Source organism: Oncorhynchus tshawytscha, unplaced genomic scaffold, assembly GCF_018296145.1.
Source record: "Oncorhynchus tshawytscha isolate Ot180627B unplaced genomic scaffold, Otsh_v2.0 Un_contig_8190_pilon_pilon, whole genome shotgun sequence".
Classification (NCBI taxonomy): domain Eukaryota; kingdom Metazoa; phylum Chordata; class Actinopteri; order Salmoniformes; family Salmonidae; genus Oncorhynchus; species Oncorhynchus tshawytscha.
In genome coordinates this window covers 92,919-109,890 of record NW_024609433.1, presented here as the reverse complement: position 1 = coordinate 109,890, position 16,972 = coordinate 92,919, and the positions used below count along the sequence as shown (strand labels likewise).

Sequence of the window (16,972 nt, the reverse complement as noted above, 5' to 3'; positions counted from 1 at the left end):
AGAGTCAGCCCCAAAAATGTATTGGGGGGGGGCTCAGGGAGAGTGTGGCAGAGTCAGGGTTCAGACCTGAGCCAACTCCCCCTGTTTATCGTGAGGAGCCAAGGAGGAGACCAGAACCAGAGCCGGTGTTGGAGGTGAGTGAAGCAGAGACTGTGAAGGAGTTAATGGGGAAAGTGGAGGAGAGAGTTATGAGGGAGTTGCTAGGTTGGTGCTTTAGGTACGATATTCGCCCGACGGAGCGTGTCGGGGATTTGATGGCACCTGGGTCAGCGCTCCATACTCGTCCTGAGGTGCGTGTTAGTCGGCTGGTGAAGATTGTGCCAGCCTCACGCACTAGGCCTCCTGTGTACCTACCTAGCCTTACACGTCCTGTGCCAGCCCTGCTCTCAGGCTCTCCAGTATACCTTCACGGTCCGGGCCATCCTGTGCCACCTTCACACACCAGTCCTCCGGTGGCAGCTCCCCGCACCAGGCTTCCTGTGCGTGTCCTCGGCCCAGTACCACCAGTGCCAGCACCACGCACCAGGCCTTCAGTGCGCCTCGCCTGTTCAGCGCTGCCAGAGCCTTTCTCCTCTCCAGCGCTGTCGGAGTCTCCCGCTTGTTTAGCGCTGTCGGAGTCTCCCGCCTGTTTAGCGCTGCCAGAGCCTTCCTCCTCTCCAGCGCTGCCGGAGTCTCCCGCCTGTCTAGCGCTATCAGAGCCTTCCTCCTCTCCAGCGCTGCCGGAGTCTCCCGCCTGTTTAGCGCTGCCAGAGCCTTCCTCCTCTCCAGAGCTGCTGGAGTCTCCTGCCTGTTCAGCGAAGCCAGAGCTGCCAGTCTGCATGGAGCAGCCAGAGCTGCCAGTCTGCATGGAGCAGCCAGAGCTGCCAGTCTGCATGGAGCAGCCAGAGCTGCCAGTCTGCATGGAGCAGCCAGAGCTGCCAGTCTGCATGGAGCAGCCAGAGCTGCCAGTCTGCATGGAGCAGCCAGAGCTGCCAGTCTGCATGGAGCAGCCAGAGCCAGTCTGCATGGAGCTGCCAGTCTGCATGGAGCTGCCAGTCTGCATGGAGCTGCCAGTCCGGAGCTGCCAGTCTGCATGGAGCAGCCGGAGCTGCCAGTCTGCATGGAGCAGCCGGAGCTGCCAGTCTGCATGGAGCAGCTGGAGCTGCCAGTCTGCATGGAGCAGCCGGAGCTGCCAGTCTGCATGGAGCAGCCGGAGCTGCCAGTCTGCATGGAGCAGCCGGAGCTGCTAGTCTGCATGGAGCTGCCGGAGCTGCCAGTCTGCATGGATCTTCCAGATCCGCCAATCAGCCAGGATCCGCCAGTCAGCCAGGATCTTCCAGATCCGCCAGTCAGCCAGGATCTGCCAGAACCACCAGCTAGCCAGGATCTGCCAGAGCCAACTACCTGCCTGAGCTTCCTCTCAGTACTGGGCTTCCTCTCGGTACTAGGCATCCTCTCAGTACTGAGCTTCCCCTCAGTCCCGAGCTTCCCCTCAGTCCCGAGCTTCCCCTCAGTCCCGAGCTTCTACCTCAGTCCCGAGCTGCCCCTCAGTCCAGTGGGGTCCTTGGTGAGGGTTATTAGGCCAAGGTCGGCGGCGAGGGTCGCCAATCAAAGGACGCGTTACAGGGGGACTAAGACTTGGTTGGAGTGGGGTCCACGTCCCGAGCCGGAGCCGCCACCGTGGACAGACGCCCACCCGGACCCTCCCCTATGGGTTTAAGTGTGCGGCCGGGAGTCCGCAGCTTGGGGGGAGGGGGGGTACTGTCATGCCCTGGTCTTAGTATTTTGTGTTTTCTTTCTTTATTTGGTCAGGCCAGGGTGTGACATGGGTTTATTTTGTGGTGTGTTTTTGTATTGGGGTTTTAGTAGGTATTGGGATTGTGGCTTAGTAGGGTTGTCTAGTAAAGTCTATGGTTGCCTGAGGCGGTTCTCAATCAGAGGCAGGTGATTCTCGTTGTCTCTGATTGGGAACCATATTTAGGCAGCCATATTCTTTGAGTGTGTCGTGGGTGATTGTTCCTGTCTCAGTGTTTTGTATTTCACCAGATAGGCTGTATAGGTTTTCACGTTCCGTTTGTTGTTTTGTATTATCGTGTGTCGTCTTCATTAAAGATGTATCGTATTAACCACGCTGCATTTTGGTCTGACTCTCCTTCAACGGAAGAAAACCGTAACAACAATATAGAAAAGGGCACCACTATAGGACATGAAGAGGTACAGTCACATTATACAGGACAATGTTATACATATGGTAAGAGGCACTCACATCCTCTTCCTCGTTTGGCTTCCCTTTCACCTCCTCCATCTCCACACGCACTCTGGAAAAACAGAAGAATTGGTTCAATCAGGTTCATCAACAATATGCTATGCCATGTGTTCATGTTGACAGTTTACTCTTGGTGACTTCCCTAAAAACAGTCTTATAATTGGGGTGGCCATATTAATATGGTGTGTTGCTGTTGTCAAATCAAATCAAATCTGATTTGTCACATGCTCTGAATACAACAGGTGTAGAACTTACATGATCAGTTGTGTGTAGTGTGTTATCGTGTGTTGTTGTTGTTATTCACCCACTTCTTGAGCTCCTCCTCCAGCTCTCTGTTCTTCTCCTCCAGGTTTTTCCTGGTCTGTGTCACAGCGTCTAGTTCCCCCTGCAACACTTCCTTCTCACACGACAGCTCATCCACCCGCGCTATCAGGTCATTCTTCACCACATTCAGAGCGTTCCTACAGGAAACAAGGGGGGAAAGGAATGAATGTGACACCTTACAACACTGCATGCAAGATGTTTGTGTTATGTTGTGCTTCCAGTATATAGTCCGGTATAGTGGGATCTACAAAGCTAAATACATCTAAATATGGAATAGACTTTAGACCAGTTTAAAAGACTAATAACATTTTAATAACTTTGGGGGGTATACATTGAACAAAAATATAAATGCAACATGTAAAGTGTTAGTCCCATGTTTTATGAGCTGAAATAAAAGATCCCAGAAACAAAAAGCTTCTCTCTAAAATGTTTGTGCTGAAATTTGTTTACATCCCTTGTTAGTGAGCATTTCTCCTTTGCCAAGATTATCCATCCACCTGACAGGTGTGGCATTTCAATAAGCTGATTACACAGAATGATCATTACACAGGTGCACCTTGTGGTGGGGACAATAAAAGGCCACTCTAAAATGTCATTTTTTTGTCACACAACACAATGCCACAGATGTCTCAAATTGAGGGAGCGTGCAATTACCACGCTGACTGCAGGAATGTCCACCAGAGCTGTTGTCAGAGAATTTCATGTTCATTTCTCTACCATAAGCCACCTCCAACGTTGTTTTAGAGAATTTTGCAGTATAGCCAACTGGCCTCACAGCCGCAGACCATGTGTATGGCATCGCGTGAGCGAGCGGTTTGCTGATGTCGACGTTGTGAACAGAGTGCTCCACGGTGGTGGTGGCGGTGGTGGGGTTATGGTATGGGCAGATAACATGATGAGATATTGAGGCCCAATGTCGTGCCATTCATCTGCCGCCATCACCTCATGTTCCAGCATGATAATGCACAGCCCCATTTCTCAAGGATCTGTACACAATTCCTGGAAGCTGAAAACGTCCCAGTTCTTCTATGGCCTGCATACTCACCAGACATGTCACCCCTTGAGCATGTTTGGGATGCTCTAGATCGATGTGTAGGACAGCGTGTTCCAGTTCCCGCCAATATCCAGAAACTTTGCACAACCATTGAAGAGTGGGACAACATTCCACAGGCCACAATCAACAGCCTGATCAGCTTTATGCGAAGGAGATGTGTCACGCTGCATGAAGCAAATGGTGGTCACAACAGATACTGACTGGTTTTCTGATCTACGCCCCTACATTTTCTTTAAGGTATCTGTGACCAACTGATGCATTTCTGTATTCCCAGTCATGTGAAATCCATAGATTAGGACCTAATGAATTTATGGAACTGTAAATCAAATCCTTGAAATTGTTGCATTTTGCGTTTATATTTTTGTTGAGTATAAACGTCAAATATGTCTAAAAGTACACCGATCTCAGTGTGTTTTTCTTACTTTGTCTCCATTAGTTGTGTGTTCTCCGTGATCAGGTTCTCAACCTCACGACCCATACCTGTAAACAAGGAGCAACACCAGCCAGGGGAGAAATGACCTCGTTTTCTGCTTTGTGTTCATACAACTGGAGTTTACAGAACAGCATGTGTAGAAGGCCTGGATAGATTCTATTATGTATCAAATGGTTCTTAATCAACTATGTTTTTAAAATCTTCATCCAAAATAAATCAATATTTATGGAGGTGCATTTACTTCAATGGATGAACACATCGTCACATTGACTGACTTTAATATTCATATAGATATAATAAAGAATCAGTCCATTCAGGGTGTTAAATACCTCATAGTGAGATATTTCTAAGAAGTACAAAACAGGGACAACCCCAACAGCCACCACACAGAACATGTTACATGTTAACAGAATAGGATGGAGCGAGCGGGTGAGGTCTTACCGAGCAAGCTAAGGTCTGAGAAAACCATGCAATCCAAGTCAGGCAAGAGAACGAGAGAGAGGTGGAGAGAGTGAGACATGAGGTATGTATGAGAAACACAACAGAGGAATGAGAGCTAGGCTAGTGGGGAAAGGAATGAGAGCTAGGGTACTCCTAACAGGCTAGTGGGGAAAGGAATGAGAGCTAGGGTACTAACAGGCTAGTGGGGAAAGGAATGAGAGCTAGGGTACTCCTAACAGGCTAGTGGGGAAAGGAATGAGAGCTAGGGTACTCCTAACAGGCTAGTGGGGAAAGGAAAGGAATGAGAGCTAGGCTAGTACTCCTAACAGGCTAGTGGGGAAAGGAATGACTCCTAACAGGCTAGTGGGGAGGAATGAGAGCTAGAACTCCTAACATGCTAGTGGGGAAAGGAATGAGAGCTAGGGTACTCCTAACAGGCTAGTGGGGAAAGGAATGAGAGCTAGGGTACTCCTAACAGGCTAGTGGGGAAAGGAATGAGAGCTAGGGTACTCCTAACAGGCTAGGAATGGGGAAAACAGGGAATGAGAGCTAGGGTACTCCTAACAGGCTAGTGGGGAAAGGAATGAGAGCTAGGGTACTCCTAACAGGCTAGTGGGGAAAGGAATGAGAGCTAGGTACTCCTAACAGGCTAGTGGGGAAAGGAATGAGAGCTAGGGTACTCCTAACAGGCTAGTGGGGAAAGGAATGAGAGCTAGGGTACTCTAACAGGCTAGTGGGGAAAGGAATGAGAGCTAGGCTAGTGGGGAAAGGAATGAGAGCTACTAACAGGCTAACAGGCTAGTGGGGCTAAAAGGAATGAGAGGGTACTCCTAACAGGCTAGTGGGGAAAGGAATGAGAGCTAGGGTACTAACAGGCTAGTGGGGAAAGGAATGAGAGGGTACTCCTAACAGGCTAGTGGGGAAAGGAATGAGAGCTAGGGTACTCCTAACAGGCTAGTGGGGAAAGGAATGAGAGCTAGGGTACTCCTAACAGGCTAAAGGAATGAGAGCAGGCTAACAGGCTGGGGAAAGGAATGAGAGCTAGGGTACTCCTAACAGGCTAGTGGGGAAAGGAATGAGAGCTAGGGTACTCCTAACAGGCTAGTGGGGAAAGGAATGAGAGCTAGGGTACTCCTAACAGGCTAGTGGGGAAAGGAATGAGAGCTAGGGTACTCCTAACAGGCTAGTGGGGAAAGGAATGAAAGGAGCTAGGGTACTCCTAACAGGCTAAAAGGAATGAGAGCTAGGCTCCTAACAGGCTAGTGGGGAAAGGAATGAGAGCTAGGGTACTCCTAACAGGCTAGTGGGGAAAGGAATGAGAGCTAGGGTACTCCTAACAGGCTAGTGGAGAAAGGAATGAGAGCTAGGGTACTCCTAACAGGCTAGTGGGGAAAGGAATGAGAGCTAGGGTACTCCTAACATGCTAGTGGGGAAAGGAATGAGTTACAGTTCTAGGGTAGAGAGACAGTTGGGAAAGCTAGAGAAGCTATAAAAACAAACACAGACTAAAACTATTTCAGCTGTATAGTAAAAAATGTGTTATTTAAGCTGTACGATGAGTTATTCTTCATGCTTATGGTGCATGTTAGACAGAAATCAGTATAACCAAAGCAGTTATATGATGAACAAACAAACATTTTCCAAATGCATTTAGCCTTCTAACAGTTTTCATATGTCTGGTTTCATCTCGTGATCAACTTTTGTTTCCACTGTAATGCTAGCGAGGAGCGGGGGTCAAATGCAGGTCAAGGCAGTAGTAGTAGAGCAATGAGCTGTAGATATGAGGTGGTGAGAGGCCAAATGTAGAGCAGGCCAAATGTAGAGCAGGGATGGGCAACTGGTCCTGAAGGGCCACAGTGTATACAGGCAGGCTTTTGTTCCAGCCCAGCATTGAAACACACCAGATTCACAAAGCCTGATAAACTAGCCATGGTTTTCCAATATAGACCATGTTTGCTTTTATTAAGTCAGGTGTGTTAGGGTGGAGCAAAATCCTGCACCCACAACTGCAGATACCCATCCCTGGAATAGAGTTTTTCTCTGAGGGCATAGAGAGAGGTATCGGAGGAGAAATAAGAAAGGAGAGGTTTTGAGGTCATAATACACACCAGAGTACTCCACTGGGGTTAGGGACAAGAGCCAGAGGAGAGGACACAACGAGGAGAGAGAGAGGCGGGTTAGACACTGATGGAGCTAACAGCAGAGAATGACTTTCAACTTATACAAGCAGAATTTCTAAATCCAGTTTAGCTTTGTTTTTACCTAACAGCAACGGTTATTTCACTTCAGTGCAACAGCCAGTGTGTATTAGTGAGCTGAATGTAGTAAAATAGTGTCAGTTTATTGTCTAACTCAGTGGCCTGCTACTATAGTAATTCATGAGTTAGCATGCATTGAACACAGAAGCAGGAACCACGTAGGGAGGTCACCTGGGTAAACAACACACTCAGACACTCACAAGGGGTTAACACAAGTCATCCCAAAACTAGTTCAACTCCATCTGTCAAAAGACATTCCAAAACTAGTTTAACTTCATCTGTCAAGAGACATATTCTAAAGATACACTTTTAAATGAATCCAATTGTTGAACTTTGTAGTTGACAGTGTCACACAGTTTGTTCGTCCATTTTTTAAAATAGATAAATCTTCCCAAAAGATGCTGTAATGCTGGGGGAAAATGAATACTGTTTCTTGAAGGTGTCAGGCTTAATTTAGTTCTTACAGAATAGCTTATTTAGAAACGGATCCTTGTGTTGTAATTCATTATCACAACGTTACTACAATGTTACTACAACATTACTAAAATAGCCACAGATCGTTAAAGGTGTTATATTTCATTAGAGTCACTAGTGTTATAACAATGTTACTACAATCCTAAACACTACACATCCTTGGAGGTGTTTTGCTGCTATAGGAAAGAGGTCCTTCCCTCGCTTACCCAGCAGGTCGGCCCCCTCGTCCACGTCTCCGATGACGTCCCCTATGCCTGCAGACGACAGCTCCGCAAACAGAGAGTCTGTGTTGCGGTCAAACGCCATGTTCTCAATGCCAATGCCTCCTTTGGTCGGGGTGCTGCATAGTGGAGGGATTAGCAGTTAGCACATTGTACAGGAGTAATACCCAATGTATTTCAAGGTCTAAATTGTAGTCTCAATTTGTCAATGAAAGAGAGGATTTATCCCAAGTTGACTATATGGTGATGGTTTTGTAGGGGTTACCTGGATGCTTTGTATCCACTGAGGTCCATGTCCAGTTCAGGGGTGGACTCAATGATGTCATGCACCTCTGAGCTATCCTCGTTCTCTGGCAAACCTACAGGACACATATAATACGGAATAGAATCAAATCTAAGAGACCTTCATTATGTGCTATTAGATCATCAAGAATGGATATAAAGACAAATCTCTCTGTCATCTACCATTATAATACTTGTCGTGAGGACTTAGTTGCAGTATCGTGAGTAACATTTCATACCCACTGATATTGACCTGTTCCCCAGTGCCGCCGGCAACTCCATGCTCTTACTGTTTGGCCCCTCCCCCTCCATGGCGACGTCCGAGGCCGTGGTGGACATGAGAGTGACCGACTTTGGGCCAAGGTCCGACAGCTCGTCCTGCAACCACAACCGATAGGGTCATCATAGAGGTCATAGAGAGGTCAAGAGTCAAAGGTTAACCCTAACCTTGACCTTGACCCATTTTCCTGAACTAGGGCCCAGAGTTTTTCATGGTACGGTCATGTGCGGAGGAAAAACTCCTGCCTCTAGTGCTAGGTATAGTAGAGACAGAACAGGAACTAAGGAACACAGGGACGTCACCATGGTAACAGGTCCGACAGGGGAGACACCACAACACCACAGCTCAGCCTGGCTTAAAGCAATCACACTGGAGCTGGGGACAAAACTAAACAAGCACTAGTTACAGACATTGAGGATACAAGTAGTACAGACAGAAACACAGAATCTCCTGTGATCCATCAACTTCCATTAAAAATGTATTCTATTATGAGTCAGTTAAGAACAAATTCTTATTTACAATGACGGCCTACACCAGCCAAACCCGGACAATGCTGCGCCAATTGTGTGCCACCCATTGGGACTCTCAATCACAGCTGGATGTAATTCAGCCTGGATTCAAACCAGGAGCTGTAGTGACGCCTCTTGCACTGAGATGCAGCGCCTTAGACCACTGCGCCACTCGGGAGTAAAGATGTTTCATTTTAATATATAACATTTCTTAAAGGTATTTATTTGAAGTGATGGCTTTTTCATTGGGAGAAGCTCTAAAAAACTGAAATTGGTATCCATTATTCTGTACAATAATCAAATATGAATTTGATGGTAGATTATCTATTTTGTGTAGTTTGAGCTCAGGACCAGGAACATGTTGACTGGGACAAGGAAGGGTAGAACACAGTCAACAGCTAATACACACTAATTCACACTTCACATCAGATCACAGGGTTCACATGGACTTCACAAGAGGTCAGAGGTCAACACAGAACATAAACCAATGATGGGCCCAGTGGGGAGTGCCATTCCTTCACTGAGAGACAACAACACAGAACACACACACACAACTCAAAGGTCAGCTCATAACAGAAACAAACACAAGATTCACTATGAATGACAACACAATAATAAGTCAACTAATCTCCAATGTTAAGTCTACATAGAGTACAATAAGATAGAAAACTACAGAGTGGAGTTCTACTGTGTAAAACTACAAAGAGTGTTATAACTACGAAGACTGTTATTTAACTACGGAGAGTGGTATGCATGCTAAAACTGTGAGTAACAACATACTGTGAGACAATTTGCTTCCAAGTTCACGTGAAAACAATGAAACGGAGCTAGGACAGCAACAGCGTGTGTAAGAAGTACAGCTAGTACCATGCAGTTTGGCAAAATGAAACACGACAACATAGAAGCTGAATGGAACCACGACTTCCCCACTCTACAGACCACTGACTGATCAAAACAGCTCATTTTAGGGGGGAAACTAAATGGAGGTGATCATGGACTGTTCCTTTAGCTCACTGAGGAGGATCTATCTAGGATTTGAAGGGAAACCTGACATGGTTGCATTGGGCTCAGGCGGTCTGTGAAGTGAGGGACTTTAAATAATGCGCAAAGAGATGCTGCTTGCTCTGAAAAAATGAAACAGCACACTGAAGACAACTACTAAAGCCCACACACACACACAACATGAGGTCTCCATGGCATGTACAAGCGGGTTGCAGTGACGCTTTTCTTCTCCACCACCACAGAGACAACTACCTTGCAGTCGTCTGGGAGAGAATTCCCCCAAGAGATCTGCAGCGTACTGTAACCATCCCTTTTCTCTGGGGGGTCGTCTGCATCCAACTGCTTGGGAAGAGAGATACAATGAAGAGGCGCATTTCTGCAGAAGCACTGAGGCAACACACACTGCCAAGCGTGCGTGTGTGTGTGTGAGTGTGTGTGAGTGAGTGTCGTCTACATTGCTCACAGCTGGTGATGGCTGGCTGAAAGTCAAGGTTATTAGATTCAACATGTGGGAGGTTTTGAGGCGACCCACTAGCCCAGTGACTACCATCTCACCACAGCTGACTGAAGCCTATGAAGTCCAGTCACTGAACCATACAGAAAAACCCTACTTACATAGAGTATTATTGTGTCAATGAAGTTTAGGGTTTGAGTTACTCACATACTGACTCTTTGGGTTGAATGCTTATGAGGTCGCCCTTATTTATGGGAGAACCCAAAAACCCTGAACACACTCGAATTACAAACTAAATCTGAAAATACATATGTTCACATCCTTCATTGGTGGCTGCAATCTCCCATTTCTATGTTTTTCTGTGTGGGTAAGAGACGGGTTATTGCAATGAATGATTCCGATACCATTCTAAAAGTCCAGGCATCAGAAGCAGTGGTAATCTGGATGAAATGGCACACAGCATTTGGTTCATGGCTGCGAGACATATGTTTGCTGTTTGAATTGACAGCTGGACGAGAGCAGTGCTTAATCAATAGTAGTGAGTGACCGATGGCATTTGTTAATGAACTCAGAGCAGTTCATCTGAAGAGAATACATGTCAGAAAACTATGGTCATGTCAACATGGGGTTTGCACATAACCCCCAACTTGTTCTTATGACATCATTTCAACCAGCTTTGACCGCTGGGACTGAGTATTGCTAGCCTATATAAAGAAAACCAATACAGTCTAAGAGATACCACTGTCACTACACTTACAGATCAACAATAGACGATTCCATAAAGAAAAAGCTATTTCTAGGTAGGCCACACCATAAAATGTTATGTAGTAGAACATTTTGACAATCAATACAACTACTCATTTACAAAGAGTCAAAACATCCAATCACGTGCCGGCCTGCGCTCTCTCTCCCCCAGTGATTGGGTGCCTGCCAGCAGCCTCTATCCCAGAATGTACCACGGCACAGACCATCTACCCCTCGTCACGGAGACCATGCCCCACTTCTGAACGAAGCGGAGTAGCAGCCGAAATAACACAGGCACCCTTAGGGTACCATCATCACTGAAGAGAAAAACAGATATGTATACAGACTCCATGCAGTAATATTCAAAGTGGTGATGCTTATTCCTACCGCTTATGTAAAGGACCTGCAAAGCCCCGTTCAGGACGGTACAATAACACACTGTAAGTCTTTGTGACTGTGGGTCTGTGGGGGAGAGTGATGGCATTTGGTATACTACTGAGAATCTCATCCAACGCCAGAGAGCGATGATGTCATTATGTTACCATCTGACAGACATCTAACAGCATGAGGACAAATGACTAAATAAGGAGCATTCTATCCTGCTAAGTTATGCATATTCATGAAGTTGGCCCTCTCTGAAACATGCAGGAGGGAGGGCGGTTGTATGAATACACAGAAACCCCTGTCAGATCCTTCTAGAAGACATCACGAGGAGTGCCGACTCTCTCCCCTCTCAGAGCCCTTTCCAAAGGCCTCTTCATTAGGCATGCTAAGCGTGCCTAGTCCAAAGCCCTGTGCTCTAAGCATATGAGGGGAAGGAAACAATAGGAGGCAGCCACTTTAGACTATTGAGGTGAACCCTTGCTCTCTCACACTGTGCATGATTAGTCCAAACCCCCTTCTTGCAGAAAGAGGCATTTCAAATGTATTTCAACAGGGCCCTATAGCCTCACCCAGGCAGAAATAAACAGACTCATGTTTATTCAAATGTATCTGATCATTAAAATAGACAGTTTCATTCGCCCCCTTTTTTTCTAGGCTGTGTCAATCACATCTCTGTGTATCTGTTATCGAGCCGTCCCCATCTCCCACCTTGAGGCTGGCATTGGAGCGCGGATGTTCCAGGTCGTTGAACCTCCAGGCCTCTGCACCTGGCGTCTCAGACCTGGCCTGGAGGTCAGGGGTCAGAACTGCCCCCCCTCCTGACATGGGGAAGACACCCAGAGACATGGGACGCTCTTTCCTAGAGAGACAGAAGAGGAAGAGGGTCAGTCAGATTATACAGAGGGACATGTTGAGCATGACTGGCTACACTAACTACACTATAAATATATCTGGCCATTCGTGTTGACAACGTTTAAAAAACATTCTGATGAGCTAGTTAAAAAGATAAGACTTAAAGTGGGCTTCTTTTTTAGAAACAGATCTGGCCTCTCCCTAAACAGTAGGAAGCAGGTTGTACAGTCAACTTTACTGCCAGTTGTTGACTATGGTGACACCATTTACCAGAATGCAGCAGCCACTACTCTTAAACCTTTGGATGCCGTCTACCACAGAGCTGTTCTCTTTATCACAGGTGACAGTTTTAATACTCCTCACTGCATCCTGTATCAAAAGGTTGGCTGGTCCTCATTAAAGTCCCATAGATCACTTCACTATTCCCTTTTTGTTTACAAAGCTCTACTAAACAAATTAGGTGAATCCGCCTTCAGTTTCAATGCCCACGATTTTTGGAATAACCTGCAGAACTCCCAGTGTCCTGATTCCCTCGTTCCGCTAGGGCAGTTTAGGAGTCTAATGTTGAATTTGTTAAATAGGAATTGCATTTGTCTTGATTAAATGTCAACATTTACTCAGATGTTGTAGTTTTTAAAATTGTAATCTGTAGTTTTTATAAATGTTTTATTGGAATGTTAATGTTTGGTCTCAATGAGCTCCCCTGGTTAAATAAAACATTTAAAAATATATAGTTTTAGAATGTTCCAAGTCATTAAATTCCACCTGCTATAAATAACAGTTGTTACAATCATCTACAGGTAACTGACAAAATAAAGGAAACACCAACATAAAGTGTCTTAATAGGGTGTTGTGCCACCATGAGAACAGCTTCACTGTGCCGTGACACAGATTCTACAAGTGTCTGGAACTCTATCGGAAGGATGTGACATCATTCTACCACAAGAAATTCCATCATTTGTTGTCTTGTTGATGGTGGAGGTAATGCGGTCTCAGGCGCCGCTTCAGAATCTCCCAAAAGCAGTGATGGAAAAAGTACTCAATTCTCATACTTGAGGAAAAGTAAAGATACTTTAATAGAAAACCACTCAAGTGAAAGTCACCCAGTAAAATATTACTTGAGTAAAAGACTAAAAGTATTTGGTTTTAAATATACTTAAGTATCAAAAGTAAATGTAGTTGCTAAAATATACTTAAGTGTCAAAAGTAAAAGTACAAATAATTTTTAAAATCCTGATATTAAGCAAATCAAACAGCACAATTGTCTTTTTTTTTTATTCACAGATAGCCAGGGTCACACTCGAACACTCTGACATCATTACAAACAAAGCATGTGTGTTTAGTGAGTCCGCCAGATCAGAGGCAGTAGGGATGACCAAGGATGTTCTCTTGATAAGTGTGCGAATTGGACCATTTTCTGTCCTGCTAAGTATTCAAAATGTAAGGAGTACTTTGAGTGTCAGGGAAAATGTTTGGAGTAAAAAGAACATAATATTCTTTAGGAATGTAGTGAAGTAAAAGTACATCACCGGGGACAAGCTTCCTGCCATCCAGGACCTCTATACCAGGCAGTGTCAGAGGAAGGCCCTAAAAATTGTCAAAGACTCCAGCCACCCTAGTCATAGACTGTTCTCTCTGCTACCACACGGCAAGCGGTACCGGAGCGCCAAGTCTAGGACCAAGAGGCTTCTAAACAGCTTCTACCCCCAAGCCATAAGACTCCTGAACAGCTAATCAAATGGCCACCCAGACTATTTGCATTGCCCCCCCTCTTATACGCTGCTGCTACTCTCTGTTATTATATATGCATAGTCACTTTAATAACACTACCTACATGTACATATTACCTCAATTACCTCGACACTGGTGCCCCCGCACATTGACTCTGTACCGGTACCCCCTGTATATAGCCTCCACATTGACTCTGTACCGGTACCCCCTGTATATAGCCTCCACATTGACTCTGTACCGGTACCCCCTGTATATAGCCTCCACATTGACTCTGTACCGGTACCCCCTGTATATAGCCTCCACATTGACTCTGTACCGGTACCCCCTGTATATAGCCTCCACATTGACTCTGTACCGGTACCCCCTGTATATAGCCTCCACATTGACTCTGTACCGGTGTTGTATATAGCCTCCACATTGACTCTGTACCGGTACCTCCTGTATATAGCCTCCACATTGACTCTGTACCGGTACCCCCTGTATATAGCCTCCATATTGACTCTGTACCGGTACCCCTGTATATAGCCTCCAATTGACTCTGTACCGGTACCCCTGTATATAGCCTCCACATTGACTCTGCACCGGTACCCCCTGTATATAGCCTCCATATTGACTGTACCGGTACCCCCTGTATATAGCGTCCATATTGACTCTGTACTGGTACCCCCTGTATATAGCCTCCATATTGACTCTGTACCGGTACCCCCTGTATATAGCCTCCATATTGACTCTGTACCGGTACCCCCTGTATATAGCCTCCACATTGACTCTGCACTGGTACCCCCTGTATATAGCCTCCATATTGACTCTGTAACCCCTGTATATAGCGTCCATATTGACTCTGTAAAATAGCCTCCACATTGACTCTGTACTGGTACCCCCTGTATATAGCCCTGCTATTGTTATTTACTGCTGCTCTTAGCTCTTACTTTTGGGGGGGTATTTTCTTAAAACTTCATTGTTGATTAAGGGCTTGTAAGAAAGCATTTCACTGTCAGGTCTACTACACCTGTTGTATTCTGCGCATGTGACTAATACAATTTTATTTTATTTGAAAAGTTGTCAAAAATAAGTAGCACTTTATTGTATTTTCATGCTCATCAACTCTGTCTCTCGAGTTGCGCAGCAGTCTAAGGAACTGCATCTCAGTGTAATAGGTATCACTACAGTCCCTGGTTTGAATCCAGGCTGTATCACATCAGGCCGTGATTGGGTGTCCCATACGGCAGTGCACAATTGGCCCAGTGTTGCCCAGGGTAGGCCGTCATTATAAATAACAATTTGATCTTAACTGACTTGCCTAGTTAAATAAAGGTTACATTTTTTTTAAAGTCAAATAATCAAACCACTAATCCCCTGTGGATGGGGACAATGTCCTCCTATGGGGGCATAGCCATGGTAGCCAAAATAATGGCCTGCCCAGAATATTTATGCATGATGGGATGTTAATTCCTTAATTATCTCAGGAAACAGACCAGTGTGGAAGTACCTGTTTTCAATAGACTTTGTACCCTCATTTAATCAAGTGTTTCAATTATTTTGGCAGTTACCTGTATAACACCAAGCCTTACCTGACTCTGCCCACAGTTCCAGAGTCTGAAGTCTCTACTACACTCATATGGTGGAGCTTGATCCTCTCTACATGCTCCATGTAGTTATGTATCATCTGTAATGGACAGAACAGAGAGGTTAGTTCTACATGCTCCATGTAGTTATGTATCATCTGTAATGGACAGAACAGACAGGTTAGTTCTACATGCTCCATGTAGTTATGGATCATCTGTAATGGACAGAACAGACAGGTTAGTTCTACATGCTCCATGTAGTTATGTATCATCTGTAATGGACAGAACAGACAGGTTAGTTCTACATGCTCCATGTAGTTATGTATCATCTGTAATGGACAGAACAGACAGGTTAGTTCTACATGCTCCATGTAGTTATGTATCATCTGTAATGGACAGAACAGACAGGTCTGCTCCATGTAGTTATGGACAGAATCATCTGTAATGGACAGAACAGACAGTTAGTTCTACATGCTCCATGTAGTTATGTATCATCTGTAATGGACAGAACAGACAGGTTAGTTCTACATGCTCCATGTAGTTATGTATCATCTATAATGGACAGAACAGAGAGGTTAGTTCTACATGCTCCATGTAGTTATGGATCATCTGTAATGGACAGAACAGACAGGTTAGTTCTACATGCTCCATGTAGTTATGGATCATCTGTAATGGACAGAACAGACAGGTTAGTTCTACATGCTCCATGTAGTTATGTATCATCTGTAATGGACAGAACAGACAGGTTAGTTCTACATGCTCCATGTAGTTATGTATCATCTGTAATGGACAGAACAGACAGGTTAGTTCTACATGCTCCATGTAGTTATGGATCATCTGTAATGGACAGAACAGACAGGTTAGTTCTACATGCTCCATGTAGTTATGGATCATCTGTAATGGACAGAACAGAGAGGTTAGTTTTACTTTTGGTACTTGAAATCTTATTCTTAGGAAAACAATACAGATAGGAAGAGTTCCCTATTTTCTCTCTCTCTCTCTCTCTCTCTCTCTCTCTCTCTCTCTCTCTTTACCTCTGTGTGTCTTTGATGGAGTGAGTTGAACTCCTTCTTCAGCTCAGACTCTCGCTCTTCCATCCTGCCGACTGAAGGAGAAGAGAAGAAATAACATCAGTCAGACAGTCAGTCAGTCAGATCATCAGTTTGTCAGACAGACAGTCAGTCAGATGATCAGTTTGTCAGACAGTCAGTCAGTCAGATTATTAATTTGTCAGACAGTCTGTCAGATGATCAGTTTGTCAGACAGTCAGTCAGTCAGATTATTAATTTGTCAGACACAGTCTGTCAGATTATCAGTTTGTCAGACAGTCAGTCAGTCAGATTATTAATTTGTCAGATACAGTCAGTCAGATTATCAATTTGTCAGACAGACAGTCAGTCAGATTATCAATTTGTCAGACAGACAAGACAGTCAGTCAGTCAGATGATCAGTTTGTCAGACAGTCAGTCAGTCAGATTATCAGTTTGTCAGACAGTCAGTCAGTCAGATTATCAGTTTGTCAGACAGACAAAACAGTCAGTCAGTCAGATGATCAGTTTGTCAGACAGTCAGTCAGTCAGATGATCAATTTGTCAGACAGACAGTCAGTCAGATGATCCGTTTTTCAGACAGACAGTCAATCAGATTATCCGTTTGTCAGACAGACAAGACAGTCAGTCGGTTAGTCTTTTCCAACGCCAGTCTAGTCAGCTGTTAAAT

The 16,972-nt window shown here is 45.2% G+C and overlaps 1 protein-coding gene across 8 annotated transcripts in view; it reads right to left on the bottom strand.

Annotated features, from left to right (window-relative positions):
• Positions 1-16,972, bottom strand: part of LOC112237714 (C-Jun-amino-terminal kinase-interacting protein 4-like) — a 49,435-nt gene that overhangs the window by 14,408 nt on the left and 18,055 nt on the right. For 2 of the 8 annotated variants that reach the window (XM_042315282.1, XM_042315285.1), the window contains exons 3-14: positions 16,288-16,358; positions 15,260-15,354; positions 11,814-11,964; positions 9,776-9,862; positions 7,972-8,110; positions 7,716-7,809; positions 7,436-7,569; positions 6,606-6,617; positions 4,498-4,512; positions 4,046-4,103; positions 2,554-2,706; positions 2,246-2,297 (exon numbers count right to left, since the gene is read on the bottom strand). In XM_042315282.1, the coding sequence (XP_042171216.1) occupies positions 2,246-2,297; positions 2,554-2,706; positions 4,046-4,103; positions 4,498-4,512; positions 6,606-6,617; positions 7,436-7,569; positions 7,716-7,809; positions 7,972-8,110; positions 9,776-9,862; positions 11,814-11,964; positions 15,260-15,354; positions 16,288-16,358 (1,061 nt within the window). Of the gene's footprint in view, positions 1-2,245; positions 2,298-2,553; positions 2,707-4,045; positions 4,104-4,497; positions 4,513-6,605; positions 6,618-7,435; positions 7,570-7,715; positions 7,810-7,971; positions 8,111-9,775; positions 9,863-11,813; positions 11,965-15,259; positions 15,355-16,287; positions 16,359-16,972 lie in introns of those variants that run through there. The other 6 variants (XM_042315283.1, XM_042315286.1, XM_042315284.1 and 3 more) reach the window with 6 other exon arrangements.